Source organism: Nelumbo lutea, chromosome 7, assembly GCF_056320005.1.
Source record: "Nelumbo lutea isolate HS-2025 chromosome 7, American lotus-T2T, whole genome shotgun sequence".
NCBI classification, from domain to species: Eukaryota; Viridiplantae; Streptophyta; class Magnoliopsida; order Proteales; family Nelumbonaceae; genus Nelumbo; species Nelumbo lutea.
Window position 1 is genome coordinate 35,995,748 of NC_142690.1, and position 17,081 is coordinate 36,012,828.

The window sequence follows — 17,081 nt, forward strand, 5'->3', positions numbered from 1 at the left end:
ACAACCAATGACTGTGGCAGTAAGGAGTGACTTGGTGCAAGTAGAAGATTCTAAAAGAGCGTAGGAATATCAAGAAAGCATGGAATTGGGATTTTTATTTTTAACTCACTTGCCCTGTTTTTATTATTAGGAACACTTCATCATCCTTAAACCACACATGGTGGACATGCAAGGCATCTATGTACCCAAAAAAAACTACAATCTAATTTACTGTTGCTGTACTTTTCTATTAACATCTGTTGGTGTCCTAGCAACTAGCAAGAAGCTTTGTACTAAAACTTACAAAAAAAGCTTCATACAATATCACTAGGATTATGTAGAGATTTTTTTTTGGGAGTTATTATAGCTTTAGAGTTGATGAACAAGAATAGAGAATAGAGAAGAAGATGAAAAGGAGAATAGGAAACATGGATAGGTCATGTCTGACCATCCATGCACTTATTTTATTAGTTCAACTATATTGGAAGAATATGTACTTCTATCCTTTTACGATATAGCAATGACTTGGCATGTATAAATAACCATTATTACCCATTATGCCCTAATATGGACTTGTTTGGGCTTGCCTTGAGGGGCGTGGCACAAAGGCGGCTCTTAGAATCAGGAATGTAATATGTTTTACATCACATTAGCTACTCGAAGTAATGCAATTGAGGAAAAAAAGAGATTGTGGGTTTTACATGCTTGAAAATGGTTTATATGTTTGATTTTATTTTAGATTTTCATTTGAATACACTTTAAATGTTATGTTTATGTATTTTAATTTTAGATAATAGGTTTTTAAAACATTTATTTTAAAATTTAATTTTATATTTTTTATTAATATTATGTTTAATATTTTTTTTGATTTTTTTGAATTTTCTGACATTTTTTTTTGATTTTTTAGCATTTGTTTTGTATTTTTGCGCCTTGCTTCAAACAGGCATGCACCTCGCCTTGCGTCTTGGGCACAAATTGGCCCCTGTGCCTTTTTTGCACCTTGCGCTTTTAAAACACTAGTAAGAGTATCCACTAATTGCAATTGGGTAGTAATATAGGCTATACAAATCTGTCCACTTAGATGCTTCACTTCAATAAAATGATGACCTACCTCAATATGTTTATTATGATCAATCTGTACCAGGTTATGAGCCATAGTGATAGCTGCCTTGTTTTCTTTTTGATCAGTAACAGAAACTTTTTATTAGTAAAATTTACAAAAGTATGCAATAGAGGAAAACCCAAGAAAACAAAAACCCAATACTAAAGCCATCAAAGGAAAAACCCAATGGATGATAGCCTTGCTTTCTCCCCCAAAAGGAAAATTTTCATTTCAGCCCAGAGAACTGTACTAGGTTATGAGCCATAGTGATATCTGCCTTGTTTTCTTTTTGATCAGTAACAGAAACTTTTCATTAGTAAAATTTACAAAAATATACAGTAGAGGAAAACCCCAGAAAACAAAAACCCAATGCAGGAAAGCCATCAAAGGAAAAACCCAATGGATGATAGCCCTGCTATCTCCCCCAAAAGGAAAAATTCATTTCAGCCCAGAGAACGTGATTTCTATTTACTACTTGCTTAGCCAAAGAATAATCCATGCCATTTGCCACCCTACTTACCAATTGAACCTTATTTTGAATATTACTGGTCAAGCATTAGAATTTCTTCATAAGATTTCTATATATCCAAATCACTTTTTCCTCATTTATTAACCAGCTTATTATCAGTTTTGATACCCTCAATGATAGTACAAACTCAGGTCAATCAGTAACAAAGCCTAGCTCTGCAAGTAGTGTCTTAAGCCATAGATCTGAGTTCAGCCTCTGCACTCGATCTTGCCTCTCCAGGTTGTTTCTTATTGAGTCATGTGGCCAAGTTTTTTCTTTTTTCTTTTTTAATTTCTTTTTACGTGACGAAGTTGCCACACATAAATGCAGAATAACTTGAAGTAGATATCTTGTCAGTAACCAATTTGTCTCAATCAATATCATTATATACTTCAATGCTGAGATGTCCATGATTAGAAAACATTATACCCTTTCTAGTCTAGTGATGAATGATAATTTTAGGCACCTTGGGCAGCTTGTATGGTCTTGGGGGCATGCATTTGCAGACTACACTCATGGCATAGGTAATATTGGGTCTCAAGAGAGATGTGGGAGATTGGGGTGGGGTAAGAACATACAAAAGGAAAAAGTGTAGAAATTTTCCCTTAGAAGAAAGCAGGGGGGGTTGAAAGCTAATTTAGGGGAGGATAGTGAAGATGAACCGATGCTGGATGAGATCCATGAGGTAGTTAGAAAAATTTCGGGCTGTTTTTCTTGGGTAAAGGGGGGTAAAGGAAGCATTCAGGTCTGTGGAGGAAAGGGAAAGCGTTTGCTGATAAGATGAACCGATTGCTCCAGTAGTTGACTGCAAATCGGGTAACTCACTCATTCAAGAGAGGAAAGCGTTTGCTGGAGGTTGTGGGGATGTTATCAAGAAGCCTGAAGAAAATTTTGAGAGGTGGTGGGTTCAGATAGGGGTCAGAAGTCGGTGGGGAGGTTGGAAGAAGCCATGGGAGCTCTAAATACAGTTAGAAGATTTAGAACTCAAAAGAATAGAAAAAGTCAACAGCAGATCCTGATTTCTAAGGTTTTTGCACAGATAAAAGGAGGTTTGTTTGGCATAGGACCTAACAAGCTCGTCAAAATCCCAAAAGATCAGTCAGAAAATGAATAGAAGACTGCTTTCAAAAAACTGGTAAGAAAAGTTATTGATCGGGACTCCTTTGTGTGGTTGGGTACATGGTGTGGGTTTGTTGTTCTTGCAAGTGTCAGTTTTGGTTTAGGGTCAAGGTTTTGTTTTTGTTTGTTCTTGTTTTTCATTTTCTGGTGTGGGTTTGTTTGTTTGGGCCTTTGTCAACTTCACTTGCGTTCTCTTTGGAGTGTTGTTTTCCTCTCGGGTGATTGCTTATCACCTTTCTTGTATCTTCTTCTGTTTATTAAAATTTTTCCTTTATCTTCAAAAGGAAGTATTTCTTAGGTATTGAGGTAGCTCACTCAAAGTGGGGAATCTCCTTGTCACAATGCAAGTATGTCTTAGATTTGTTGGATGAGATGGGTCTTTGAGGGGCCAAACCAGTTGAGACCTCTATGGATCCTAATGTTAAAATGGCTAATAGTTAGGGGGAGCCATTCAGTGATCCTGGAAGGTATCAAAGATTTGTTGGCAATGTGATTTATCTTACCATCACTCATTCGAATATCTCCTTCAGTGTAGGGGTTTTGAGTCAGTGCATGCAGAATCCTACAGTCATTCAATGGGAAGGTATTGTAAGAGTTGAGATATTTGAAAGGTTCTCCAGCCCAGGGGTTACTATACAAGAAAGGGGGAAATTTAACCATAGAGGGGATATTCCAATTCTGATTGGGTAGGTTCCTTAATGGATAGGGTCCATAGGGGGCCTACTACAAAGTACTATACCTTTTTGTGTGGTAATCTCATTACTTGGAAAAGTAAGAAGCAAAGTGTAGTTGCTAGGAGTAGTGTTGAGGTTGAGTATGGAGCAGTGGCCCCCACCACTTGCGAGTTGATATGGATGAAATATCTACTTCAATAGATAGGTATTCCTATAGGGAAGCCTATGAAGTTGTTTTTTGATAACCAGGCTACTACTCACATTGCTTCCAATCCGGTCTTCCATAAGAGGACCAAGCATATAGAAGTTGATTGTCATTTTGTAAGGGAAAAGGTGGTAAATGGTGATATTATTACTCCTTATATCAACTCAGAAAATCAGCTGGCAGATTTGTTTACCAAGAGCTTGTGCCATACTAGGATGGATAATATTTGTAACAAGCTGGATCTCTATGATATATATGCTCCAGCTTGAGGGGGAGTGTTGAAATGTATGCCTGTAAGGGGCATTTTAGTCACTTGACATAGCATTGTATTTTCCCTTGTTAAGAATCACTTGATAGGGAATTTTTGTACTTTTGCATATTTTAAAGAAGTGAATAACAGTGCAGGTCGACAAGGAGAAGAGAATGGTTCTTATCTTCTTCCTTTAGACCTTTTTTCTTTCTCATTTCACTTTCTTCTTGTTCTCTACTGTACAAGACAGCTTTCTCTACCTTTTTTCCTTCTTTTTCTCCTTGTTTCTCCCTTTATTCTCAGGTTGTAACACTCTCCATTTGAGATGCCTTTTGGTGAAGCGTCTCTAATTCTTCTTTGGGAATACTGGAATAGTAACCAGCCTCTTAGAACTCCCAATAGATGTTTCATGGGATACACCTTGAAATGAGATGAGGATGATGGCAAACTAGATGAAGACTGAGAAGAGGAATATGTTGTAGACTTGTTGGCAGAATAATTCTTTCCCTTTTTGATGAATCCAGGAGGATGGTCATGTAATTTCCAATAGTGATCCCTGTCATGTCAATCCTTACCACTGTAGGTACATTCCGTCTTCTCCTTATCAGTTTTGGATCCCTTATCCTGTCAATCCTTCTAGTGGAACTGTAGCCAAAGCAGATTTCTCAAAAGTAGGAATCTCATAATGTTCCATTGTGATTCCCCTACTCTCCTCACTTTGAACTTGAGCATAGACTTGGTTCAAGGTGGGGAGTTCCTCTCTACTTAAGATCTGTATTCTCACCATCTCAAATTTTGATTTGAATCAGCCAGGAACTCAAAGATATAACTTCTTTCCACTTTGCTTTTATATGTAGCAAAATCAGCCTTACACATAGGTGTATAGGAACCATAATAATCTAGTTCCTTCCACATACGTCTCAATGATGCAAACTAATTAGCCAAGGTCCTCTCCCCCTGGTGATGGTGAGTGGTTTTCTGGCTAAGCTAATAAATCCTGGTATAGTTTTTTTACCTGAAAATAGGTTTCTAAAAACTGCATGCTTAATCTCCAAATCCATTTTAAGAAAAAGAAACAACTAAAGATATCAGGTTGCATTGAATCCAGCAATAGGGACATATTCATAAGATTCTCCAACTCCAACATATAATGGACAGGATCTTCATCTGGTTCCTTGGACTTTCCATTATGATAACCAAACTTTCCCTTCCAATGAACATCCTGATAGATTGTGACCACCGCAGATGGTTGGCACTTGAAATTACTTCAGATGATTAGCTAGATATGAACATCCTGATAAATTGCAGTATCCTAATAGATTGCAGCGAAGTATTGCTCTCCATTTGATCTCAATATCCTGACCTGGATTGGGGGGTTGGGAACAAAGAGCTGTTGGACTCCTTGGAAAGGAAATTTGAGGTTCAGGAAGTAAAAAATGCGGCTTTCTCAATGGCGAGATCAAAAGCCCTAGGACTTGATGGTTTTACGATGGCTTTCTATCAAGATTGTTGGGAAATAATTGGGGTGACTTGATGGAGGTGTTTGATGAGTTCCATGAGAGGGGCAAATTTAACTCAGGTGCAAATGCAACCTTCATCACTTTGATACCAAAGAAAGTGGATGCAATTCAACCGAAGGATTTTAGGCCCATAAGTCTGATAGGTAGCATGTACAAAATCATTTCCAAGGTTTTAGCTCTAAGAATAAAATATGTTCTTCCCTTGATGATTTCTCCAAATCAAGGGGCTTTTGTGTTTGGAAGACAAATAATTGATCAAATCCTTATTGTCAATGAATGTGTAGAGGTTAGAAGAAGGAAAAAATCAAAGGGACCGGTGTGCAAACTAGATTTAGAGAAAGCCTATGACATGGTGGATTGTGAGTTTTTGTTGGAGATTCTTAAGCGTAGGGGTTTCGGAGAGAGATGGTGTAAATGGGTGAAGGGTTGCATTACTTCATGTCATTTTTCAATTCTGGTAAATGGAGCAGCAAGAGAATTTTTTCCTGCCAAAAGGGGCCTAAGACAAGGAGATCCTCTATCTCCCTTCTTATTTACTCTGGTAACTGATTTGTTGAGTGAGTTGATCATAAGGGAAGATGCCAACAATATGATTAGAGGCTAGAGAGTTGGAAGGGATGAAGTGGTGGTTACACATTTACAATTTGCAGATGACATTATTATGTTTTGTGAAGGGAAAACTAAAGAACTCATGAACCTAAAAAGGATAGTCCATAAATTTGAGAGGACCTCTAACCTAAAGATTGGGGCAAGAGTTGTGTGGCAGGAGTAAACTTAGGGAGTGAAGAGGTGATTCGATAAGCTGGAATATTGGGGTGTGAGATAGGAGATTGGCCATTACAGTATCTAGGACTACCTTTGGGAGGAAATCCTAATATGGATAGTTTCTGGTACCCAGTGATTGAGAGATTTACAAAGAGACTTGCGAATTGGAAGAGAAATTACATTTCTTTGGGAGATAAGATAACCCTGATAAAGTTGACGTTGGCTAACTTACCAGTGTATTTCCTATCTACCTTTAGGATACCGGTGAAAGTAGCAAACCAGCTAGAGAAGATTATGAGGTACTTCCTTTGGAAACCAGGAGACACCAAAAGAGACCACCTAGTGAAGTGGGAGGTGGTTTCTAGAAATAGAGACGAAGGGGGACTAGGAATAGGAAATCTTAGGCTAAGAAATACAACATTATTGGGGAAATGGTTGTGGAGATTGCCTTTGGAACATGACAGACTTTGGCATAGAGTAATTATTAGCATTCATGGATTGGCCGACAATGGTTGGGATGCAGGAGTCGACCCAGGGATTTCCCAGTGCTCTCCCTGGAAAGCTATTCATGGTATTTTACCTTCATTCCTTATGTCAAATTTGATGCTTGTGCAGGAAATAAGGTCTTATTTTGGGAAGATGCTTGGGTTGGAGACACTCCCCTTGATGAAAGGTTCCCTTTTATTTATTCACTCTTTAAAAATAAAAGAAAAGTGATCTCTTCAGTCTTTACTAATAACTCTTGGGACTTGGGTTTGAGGAGAGGTCTAAGGGAGTCGGAAATGACAATGGTGGATGAATTAATTAAACTTCTAGGGTCAACTTACCTGGATCAATCTTGTGTGGACAATCTCTTTGGAAACCTTCCCCTTCTGGTGTGTTCACTTGCTCTTTCTTTTTGATATCCTCATTCAATCATCAAACTCTGTACGGAGCTTTCCTTCAAAGGATATTTGGTGTCAGCTTGTACCCCTAAAAGTTCTGGCTTTTTGTTGGGAGGTGGTTATCCAAAAAATCAATACTCTAGATTTGTTGCAAAGAAAAAGGCCAAATGTTTGTAGCCTCTGCTTGGGATCTGGTGAGACGATCACACACCTATTGATTTCTTGTCCATTTGTATGCTTTATTTGGACTTGGTTCTCTTCTATCTTTGGTTGTAGGTGGACACCTCCCCCAGATGTGGCAAGCCTTTTTGACCCAAGCTTTTTCAGGCAACCAAAGAGGTGTGGAAGATTAATGTGGAGAGCCACAAGAGTAGCTATCTTATGGTCAGTTTGGGAAGAAAGGAATAATAGAATCTTTAAAGGCGTGGAGAAGTGCGAGGCAATTGTAGAAAGGATAATTATTATGACTATTCATTGGTTGAAAATTTTGGATTTGTTTAAAGACTTCTCAGCTGAGGACATTTACAGGAATTGGGAAGTGGTGGCTTCTACAACTTCCATGAAACCTATAGTGCAGGAATTGTGGTCCCCCACCAACACAACAAAGAGTGAAATTGAATTTTTGATGGGAGTTCAAGAGGTAACCCGGGCCCTTCAGGTATAGGAGTTTTCAGAGACGAAAATGGAAGAATTGTGGCTTTGTTTTCAGGACCAATAGGAGTGGGGGGCTCATTGAGAGCGGAGGCATGTAGTTTACATGCCTGTACGACTGCTGATGTGAGCAGGTCACTGGTGGCGAAGAATCCTTTCTATAATCAGGACAGTATCATACGAACTAGGATTATGTGGAGATTATTTTTAGCAGCTATTATTGCCTTAGAGTTGAAGAACAATAAGAGTAGAGAAGAGAGAAAAAGGAGAACAGGAAATGTAGGTAGGTCAATAGAATGTCAAGCTATCCTCTCACTTATTTTATTAGATGAAATATATTGGAGGCGTACACCCTTCTACCACTTTTACCATATGGTGATAACTGGGCATGTATAAATACACATAAATTACCTATTGTTCCTTTACATACACCTCAGCATACTCAATTTTTTTTGTTCATATTCAATAAATTTACTAATACCTATAAAAAATAAATGTTAAGATCTGTTTCTTACTAGCTAATTGTATAGGTGTCAAGGCCCTACAAGCAAGCAGAATTTGACATCATATTTGGAGAAGGTGTAAATAAACTGGTCAGTTTCGTTATCAAGAAATATTAATATATATTTTTTTTTTCTGTCTGCAACTTCAAACCATACTATATCTGGTCTGATTGATTTGGATTGCAGGGTTGCATATTGGATTGTGCTGAAATGATGGATGTTGTGGTAAAGAAGGGTTCCTGGTACAGCTATGGGGAACATAGGTTTGTCTTATAAGCTAACCAATCATCTATTACAGCATTACATTCTACAAGGGTGAAAGGTTTCTCTTACTTGATATGCATGTTTGCTCCTTGATGTTAACCATTCAATATATCCTCTTTTAAATATCAGTCCAATCAATACTGCTCACTTAAAAATTTAAAATAGGTATCAGTGCAACCAACGTTTTCAATATGGACATGTTATATCAGTATCCTGGACACTTGATATGCAAAACAGGTGGAATCAAGATGGTGCCAGTTATTCCACTTGTGCCACAAAATATCAGTTGTATTGGCCTTGTATAAGTTTGTATTGGCTGGAACAAACCAATATGGGCCGATACAAACCATTTGTTTTTCTTTTTTTTTTTTTTTTGTGAAATTCAAATCATGCCTCATTAATTGTGCCATTAGTTGTGTTTTACCCATTTCCAGTCTATTTATTATCGCCATTAGCCCCATTAATTATGGTCTTCTTACATGTCAATTTTCAAATTAGACCCCTTAATTACCACCATTAACACCCATTAATTATAGATTTTCAAATCTTGCCATTTATTTCTCCTTATTAAATACAGAATAAAAATTTCAACTTTCAGTTAGTAAGATTTGAACCTAGGTCACCTGAATCAGAAGTATGGTCATACACTAGTCCATCTTCCCATGTCATGCTAATGAGTAAAATAACATAGTTTCATTTGACTTGGGGGCACAATTGATCTAAATAGTAATATTTTATATGAATATATCAAGTAATTTTTTTTTATTTTTGGAAAATTTATAGAAATAAAAATACTAATAATAGAATAATTATTTTAGTAATTAAAATTTATGAATTCGCATATAATATATATCATAGAAATTCTAATAGATCTGATATTTTTTAATTAAGATTATATATTTTTATAAATTATTAACTGATATTTTAGTTTACATTAAATAAGAACATATTTATTATCTGGAAAAATAAAAATATTGTTTAGAAAACATTTGAGAATTTAAGATTAAGTTTACTTTTTTATTAATATAAAAATTAATAAAATAGAAAACAATTGATTTAGTAATTAACTGTAATAGTTGCACATGATTTATGTTTTGGATCTTCCGCATTCTTATGAATTTAATATACGTCTTAAGTTAATTATATATTTTTGTAATTTTCTTAATTGATAATTGAACTTAAATAATGGCTTCAGGCATGTAATAATTTGTAAGAATCAATGCAATATGTGTCTTGGACTCTTGATTGATGCATTATTAATGAAGATGTATGATATCTCCATATGTTGGTATATTGAATTATTGATTGTTATGTATTTCTTCATATGTACAACTAAAGTATGCATTTCTTACTAGATCTTATTCATGGTTATTTCAACCTTAAATTTAGTGTTATTAATGTAGTTGTGGGATTTGTAGGAGTTTCCCTAATGTATCCAAGTGCATCCTTCAATAACACTTTGATGGTATTCCTTGTATGGAAATAACATGTAATTTTATGCCTTATCTCTTAGGAATGCCTCTTTTGGTTTTTGATATGTGTTGTCCCTTTTGGAAGCACCATGTTGAAGTGCAAAAAACACCTAGGCAATGTTTTGTCAAGGTTTAGGCATTTGGGGCAATATTTTTATGCTTTACTGGGTAACCTGCATGATTTCAGCAAGATTTTTTCATGTTTAACCTACTAACAGTTTCCTCTCAAAATTATTCACAAAATCTGTAAAGAAACATCCAGATGTATGCACTGGATGGATCAAGCACAAAATTTATAATTTGCAATACGATCTCTATAGTAACTTAAATTTTCTTGACCACTTGGAAGATGCTGAATACTGGGAATTTCTGTTATGTTTTTTCTGTATCATGGACCATTGCTCTGTTTCTCACACACATGGAAATGATAGAAAGTAAAGACTTGCTTTTAGATGTTTCAATGCATGGTTTTATGATCTTGCTGGTTATTGGGTCTCATGTTTTTAAATATTTGAGCAGGTTGGGACAGGGTAGAGACAGAGCTCTACAATTCTTGAGAGAGACCCCTCTCATTAGCAATGAAATAGAGAAGGTGCAGATTTTATTTCTTTTAATTTAAATAACATCTGAGCAGATGCAATTATATTGACAAAGGAGAGGTTAATCACTTGATTAGCCTACTGGATGTTGATCTGCCACTAATCCAATTTTATCTGTAATCTGTATAAACAAATATGGAAAGATTGAGAGGTACTTACATCCCTATCCTTTTAAACCAAGATAAAGAAAAGATGGTCATTCTTGCATGGCCAGTTGAGACTTAAAGCTTCAAACTGAATTTAGCTGGGCCTAAATTCAGTTTGAAGCATTACACAGCTGTGTCTTTCTTGCTTTTACTGTTTAGATCTGGATGTGGTCAAAACTTCAATCTTATTTAGATATAGCTCAAGAATCTTGGATGGCTTTTGAGTTGCAACTGTGTCTTTCTACTGATTCCTGGTGTACTTGAGTTGCCCCTACAACAGGTGGCAAGTTATTGTGTATCAGAGAATACTTCCCTGTTTCCACGGATCCAAGCCACTCCCTTGTTTGAAAGTGTATACTTGTTGTCTTTACCATCTATTCAAGGATAACATGAAAAAAAGATATTGTTGTGCAGGCAGTTCGGTCGATGATGACAGAAGGAAGCGGACTAGCAAGCCCCACATACATCAAGCAGTCGCTACCAAGTGAAGATGAAATGTTTCATGAAACATAATAAAACGGAAAAATCCAATAGTTCTCCAGATTTTCTTTTCAGGCAGGTCTCATTTGACTTGGGAGGACAGCACTGGTTGGAAACTTAAGTGCTGGTTGTGGTGATTTAAGCGTATCAAGTCTATTTGGGTGGGTTGGGAGATATTGTTGATGGATAGAAAATCCAATTTATTTATTGTAACTGGTATGTTAAACTAAATGATGTACAATTGAAGAAAAAGGTATTATAAGTTAGAAATATATCATTTATTTTTGCCTTGAATGTTTTGATTCTCTGCTATTTTGTAATTTTCTTTTTGCTAGTATTGCCTCTCGCCATTTGGGATTGGGATCCTTGTTGATAGTTGTGAAGCATGTAGTCTCAATAAAATCCACATTATGCAACAGAACTAGAGGAACAGGATATCTTGTGCAAGGTTCAAAGTATCGGGCGTATCGGCCAGTATCTGCCCCCTTTTTTTAGTTCCACATTTTTTTTTTTTCTGATTTTGGAGGCCGACCCGATACAACCCCTGTAGGGGTGTATTGGGAAGGGCCCGATACGGGCTGATACGTAACAATTTTTTGAACCTTGATCTTGTGCTGCACATGGCTTTAATATCATTATGTGAACAAGTAGCCATTAGAGTGATTCTTGGCAATCTACAGAGAATCAGCCTAGTCAACATGGGCTGGTTCTCAATAGATTGCCAAGATGGAATCAGTGGAACTGTGGAAGGTATTTTGGGAGTCGGTGAACCAAATTCTGTAGTAATAGAAGTGGCAGTTTCCATAAAGGGAGAGGAGTGGGCATCCATTGTTTTAGAAGATGGAGTAGATGTGTCCATAGTGGAAGTGGATGATGGAGTGAGAGGTTGATCTGATGATCATTTACCAAGGGGCCACCGTATGAAGGCACCCCTACGGTTAAAGGGTGTCAATGGACCAAGTTGGGACTGAACCCATCCAATTCAAATCCCACTTGTACGGAGTGGATGGACCAGTCCAGAATCAAATGTCCAATGTTTATTTCGGATTGGAGTGGACATATCACATAATTCGTATGTTCAATGTCCGTCCAAATCCCAGTTGTCCATTCATAATCTCGATTCTCCCCCTCCGATTTTTTCCATTCCAATCTTCCATCTATCTTTCAATACCAACTTCTTTACTTCATTTAATTAAATATAAAAGTTAAGGAACAAAGCAAAGTCAACCGTTATATTGGAATCCATCCACCTGACACCGGGATTGTCCTGCATCTCAACATGCATGATGCATCAACTCTGATTCCGATCCTACAGTTGACAGCTCAACACTGATTTTGAATTCACTCCAATTTGAATGTTTATTTTTTCATCCGCTCTAGATCTTTCCCTTTCTCTATAATATCTATTATTTGTCAGTAGTGTCAATTGGACCGGATTTGGTCCAATCCAATATAAGTCATTTTGTTTTGATCCAATTTAATGTCTGAACTGTCTAATCTATTCATATTGATTTTAATTTAGATCGATTCCAACCCAAACTTGGTCCATTGAAACCTGTATTTCTTTTTCTTCTATTAGTCGATTGAATATTGGTTCAATTTGACCCAATCCAATATTAATCCATTATGGATGGATCAGGCCCAATCCAATCCAATAAATACTTTAGACCATTAAACTTGGGCTGGTCTAATTCAATATATTATATTGGCTTGTCTAATCCATCCACAAATTGATTTTGATTTGGACGGAGTCCAACCCAAAAACTGACACCCCTATTTGTTAGTAGTTTTCTTGTAAATCCCCATTGAGAAAATTACATCCATTTGATGTACAAATAATTTATATATAGAAGCTATGGCAATTAGGACCTTGATGGTTGTTATTTTTGTTACCATAGAATAGGTGTCAAAATAATCTACACCCTCTTTTTGTTTATACCCCTTTGCTACTAAGCTTGCCTTGAATTTGTCTATTATTCCATTGGGTTTTAGTTTATTCCTAAACATCTACTTATAACCAATAATTTTAGTTCCTAGAGGTAGGTCTACCAATTCCCAAGTATGGTTCGCCATAATTGGCTCTAGCTCACTATCAATAACTTCTCTTCAAAAGGATGAACTATAAATGTTGTAGCCTCTTGATACATTTTAGGATTATCCTCCACCAAATAAGTAACGAAATCATCTCCTAAGTTTGTTCCTTTTCTAGGTCTCTTGTTCCTATACTAGTTTGTTCACTAGTTTGCCTAATTTATTTTGTCCTTTCTATATTCCTTCATTTCATTGGAAACATATTCTCAAAAAAAAATCTGCATCTTTAGATTCAACTATAGTGTTCAACTCTAATGTATTATAGTCTGTTTGTAGAATTAGGAATCTATATGCTAGAGGGAATTCTATTTAGTATATGACAAGCAGTCATAACAGCTTCCCCTTACATATTGGAAGGTAGTCTTGAACTTTTTAACATTGCATTTAACATTTCCTTAAGTGTTTTATTTTTTCTTTCAGTTATTTCATTTTGTTCAGGTGTGTACGGATTTGTTGTTTCATGTATTATTCCATTTTGTTCACAATATTTGAAAAATTGTGCATTTTCATATTCCCTACCTTTATCCGATCTTATTCTTTTACTTTCTTGTTTAATTGATTTTCAACTTATCTTTTATATTACTAGAAAAGAAAAAATAATAATATGATTTGATAATAGTTAAAAAGAAGAGAGAAAGAGAGAGTTGAAGAAGATATGGGGAGAAGCCAATAATAATCTGGCTACCCCTCTCATTATCTTATATACTCATAAAAAAGACTCATTACAAAGACTAACACCCTTAATAGGGTGTCTACTGTTCATAACATAAAAACAAATCTAGTAAACAACACAACTAGGCCTTGGGCCCAATAACACTAACAAATGATTATAAACAAGAAAATAATAAGAAATTGTTGAATCTCAACTCTCCCTTGAGTTGGAAGTAGATGCCACGCATTCCCAACTTGCCTAGATCATATTCAAGTTTATTTCTTGCAACTCCTTTTGTGAAAACTAGATGCAACATATGGTAGGCACACTTCTCTAGATGTCACCCTTTGTCTTATGAAATATATATTTGTCCACTTCTATATGCTTTGTTCTATATATATTTGTCCACTTCTAGGAGGAACATGAGTCCACCAAATCTTCTTATAGGGCCAAAGCAGTAAATTTTGGATATTTGGAGCTAAATAACTTTATGAGATTTAGGTAAGCAATTAAATTCTTAGAATAGAATGAAGCTTACTTTGATGACATTTAGGGCTGTCAATGGATTGGATCTGATCTAATCTGATAGGAACCAATAATTCCAATCAAAATCCAAACCATTTGCTTTTGCAATAATAAAATGGATATTGGACCAATCCAAATTAATGTATGTCGATATTAAATTTTTTTCTTTTTTGAACAATATACCTTGAAAGTTGAGTTAGCTTGTGCATCACCATATGATCAAAAAATGAAGCATCAACATATTACCGATTAAATGAATGTTGCACATATTTTCTCTTCTTGAACATATTATTTATCTTATATTTCATATGTAAGGAAATACTTGTAAAGAAAAACTTTACTCACATAATGCATAGTTATTTTGATAAAATGTCAGCCTATGGGAAGCTAGGCAACTATAAAATAAAATGGCTATAGTTTCAATGGTTACCAATCATGTCATCTTTGTAAATTAAGAAGCCGGATGTAAAATTTGTCAATCAGAAGTTGGCAGGTCCATCTCAAATGCAACTATACAAGGGGTAAAAATAGAAACCACTTACAAATGCCTATTTATCACATTGAAACTATGGATAGAATTAATATGTGAGAACAGACTTACCATGGTAAGGATGCATGTATATAAAACCGCTTATCAGGCCACATAAGTAATACTATTGAGCATAAGACTAAATTCCTGAAAGAAAGTAATTCCCAAAGTAAGAAAAAAAAGAAGTCACTCGAAAATGTAACAGCTACAATTTCCAAACTCAGAAATTATGAAGCTATTTTATAAAAAAAATCATATAGAAAGTATAGAAAATGCTAACATGTATGCTAAATGAAAGCAAAGAGGAATACTACCTGTCATGAGCTCAGACCTCCAAATGCAAAGAGACATTCTTTCCAGGTCTATGATAACCAGCTTAACTCTTCTGAAGCATTTTATCAATCGTTGTCAGAGTATGCAATATCTTGCTGCTATGGCAAAAACCTTGGCTATAGAATGCCCTTATTATTGAATCATACACTGCAATATTTGGAACCACACCCTGATCTAGCATTCTATCCAGTAGCTGCAATCCTTCTCTTATCTGACCATTTTTCATATATCCATCAATTAGAATAGAGTATGAAATCACATTAGGTTGGTAACCCTTCTTGAGACACTTGTCAAAATGGTATCTTGTCATTTTCTACAGAGCATCCCAATCCAGATGCTATTAGCTGACATAGCAGTATCAATCTTGTCTTTGGTTGTCATTCTAGAAAGTAAGTAATCAGCTTCAACTATGTTTCTTGCACTGTAAAGCCCAAGTGATTTGCTCTCAACCATATGTTTTGCTTTCCTCACCTTTCAAACTTTGCAGAGACTGCGAATCACAATGTTATATGGTCCTAGTGTTAGGCGAAACCCCCTTCTTTAACATGTTAGTCAAAAGTGGAAAAATGCTTAACCATTGACCAACTTTATAGAAACCAGTCATCACAGTATTATAGTTTAGAGAACTCACATCCCATCCTAAGTCATGGCACAAATCTAAGAGATTCTTTGCCTCACAAACCTTTAAATTATAGCAGAGGCAATCAAGAATGATATTAAGAATCTGAGTGGTGAGATATAATCCATCATGCACCATGCTTTCTAATTTTCTAAAGGCTTCCTCGACTCTACCTACTTTACAAAGACCATTCAAATAAATATTATAACTGACAGCATTTGGCTTCCACCCCTTCGATTTGTTTTCCTCAAAGATTGACTCAACCTCACCAAAATTCCCAAACTTGCAAAGCGCATCAATCAAGATGTTGTAAGTTTCAGTATTTGGAGGGCAACCATTATTCCACATGGTCTCAATCAAATCTTTAGCATTTTGAATTTCCCCTTTCTTGCATAGACCTTGCAAAAGAGGAGTGTAAGTATAAACATTAGGAAGCACATTGTTGGGTGGCAGAATCCAATGAAGATTTAGGTTAAATGTTAGGCCCAAACTTAGCCCAAGTTGATTGGGTCAGGGGCTCACTACCCTGAGCAACAAATTTGGCCTAATCTCTTCTAGAAGTAGGCCCGAACCCAAATGAACTTGTATGAAACCTTTGTGGGTCCCACACCATACAATATTTAGGTCGTTTTTGGTTTCATATACACACTGCACCATATTCGGTTGGAGGCCGATTTTGGGATTGATATTGAGCATGAACTAACACTTTGGGAACTGTGTTTTGTGGTCTCCATATCAGGTAAGATCAGTTTTAAATTGGGTTTCTGATGAGAATAAAATTTATCATATTTTTATCCCTCAATATTCAATATTTTATACTTAATTAGTACCTAATTGGACTCACTATTTTTGCATTTTGATTTAGGGCATGAAAGAAGGTGTTAGGTGAAAAAAAGGCTAATCGGGTAATTTTGCACAATTTCGGCGCCATGCAGTAATCTGGTCATAACTCTCCCAACTTTCATGTTTTGAGTTTTGATAGATTTGGACTGCATCGAGGTCGAAATCGGGCCCAAAGTCTAAGAAAATTCGTAGAGAAGCCTAGTTCGCAGCTAAAGCCCATTTCGCGGAGAAGCCTTGCAGCGACCCAATTCGTTGAAGAAGCCCAATACGAATGCAAGAATAAGAAACATCAAAGAGTCATGTCAAATTCAATTTTCTATTGTATTTCTAAAAGGATAAAAGAGATTAAGATTACTAGTTAAGAGATA

General features: G+C 36.0%; 1 protein-coding gene and 1 pseudogene across 1 annotated transcript in view; one reads left to right on the forward strand and one right to left on the reverse strand.

Annotated features, from left to right (window-relative positions):
- RECA1 (recA DNA recombination family protein) overlaps nucleotides 1–11,415 on the forward strand; it is a 39,501-nt gene extending 28,086 nt beyond the window's left edge. Inside the window, exons 10-13 of the mRNA XM_088955672.1 lie at nucleotides 8,188–8,250; nucleotides 8,347–8,423; nucleotides 10,416–10,488; nucleotides 11,056–11,415. Coding sequence (XP_088811798.1) covers nucleotides 8,188–8,250; nucleotides 8,347–8,423; nucleotides 10,416–10,488; nucleotides 11,056–11,154 — 312 coding nt within the window. The 3' untranslated portion in view covers nucleotides 11,155–11,415. The remainder of the gene's footprint in view (nucleotides 1–8,187; nucleotides 8,251–8,346; nucleotides 8,424–10,415; nucleotides 10,489–11,055) is intronic.
- A 3,879-nt stretch (nucleotides 11,416–15,294) lies between these two features.
- LOC148846091 (uncharacterized) lies at nucleotides 15,295–16,527 on the reverse strand (annotated as a pseudogene).
- Between the last annotated feature and the right edge of the window lie 554 nt (nucleotides 16,528–17,081).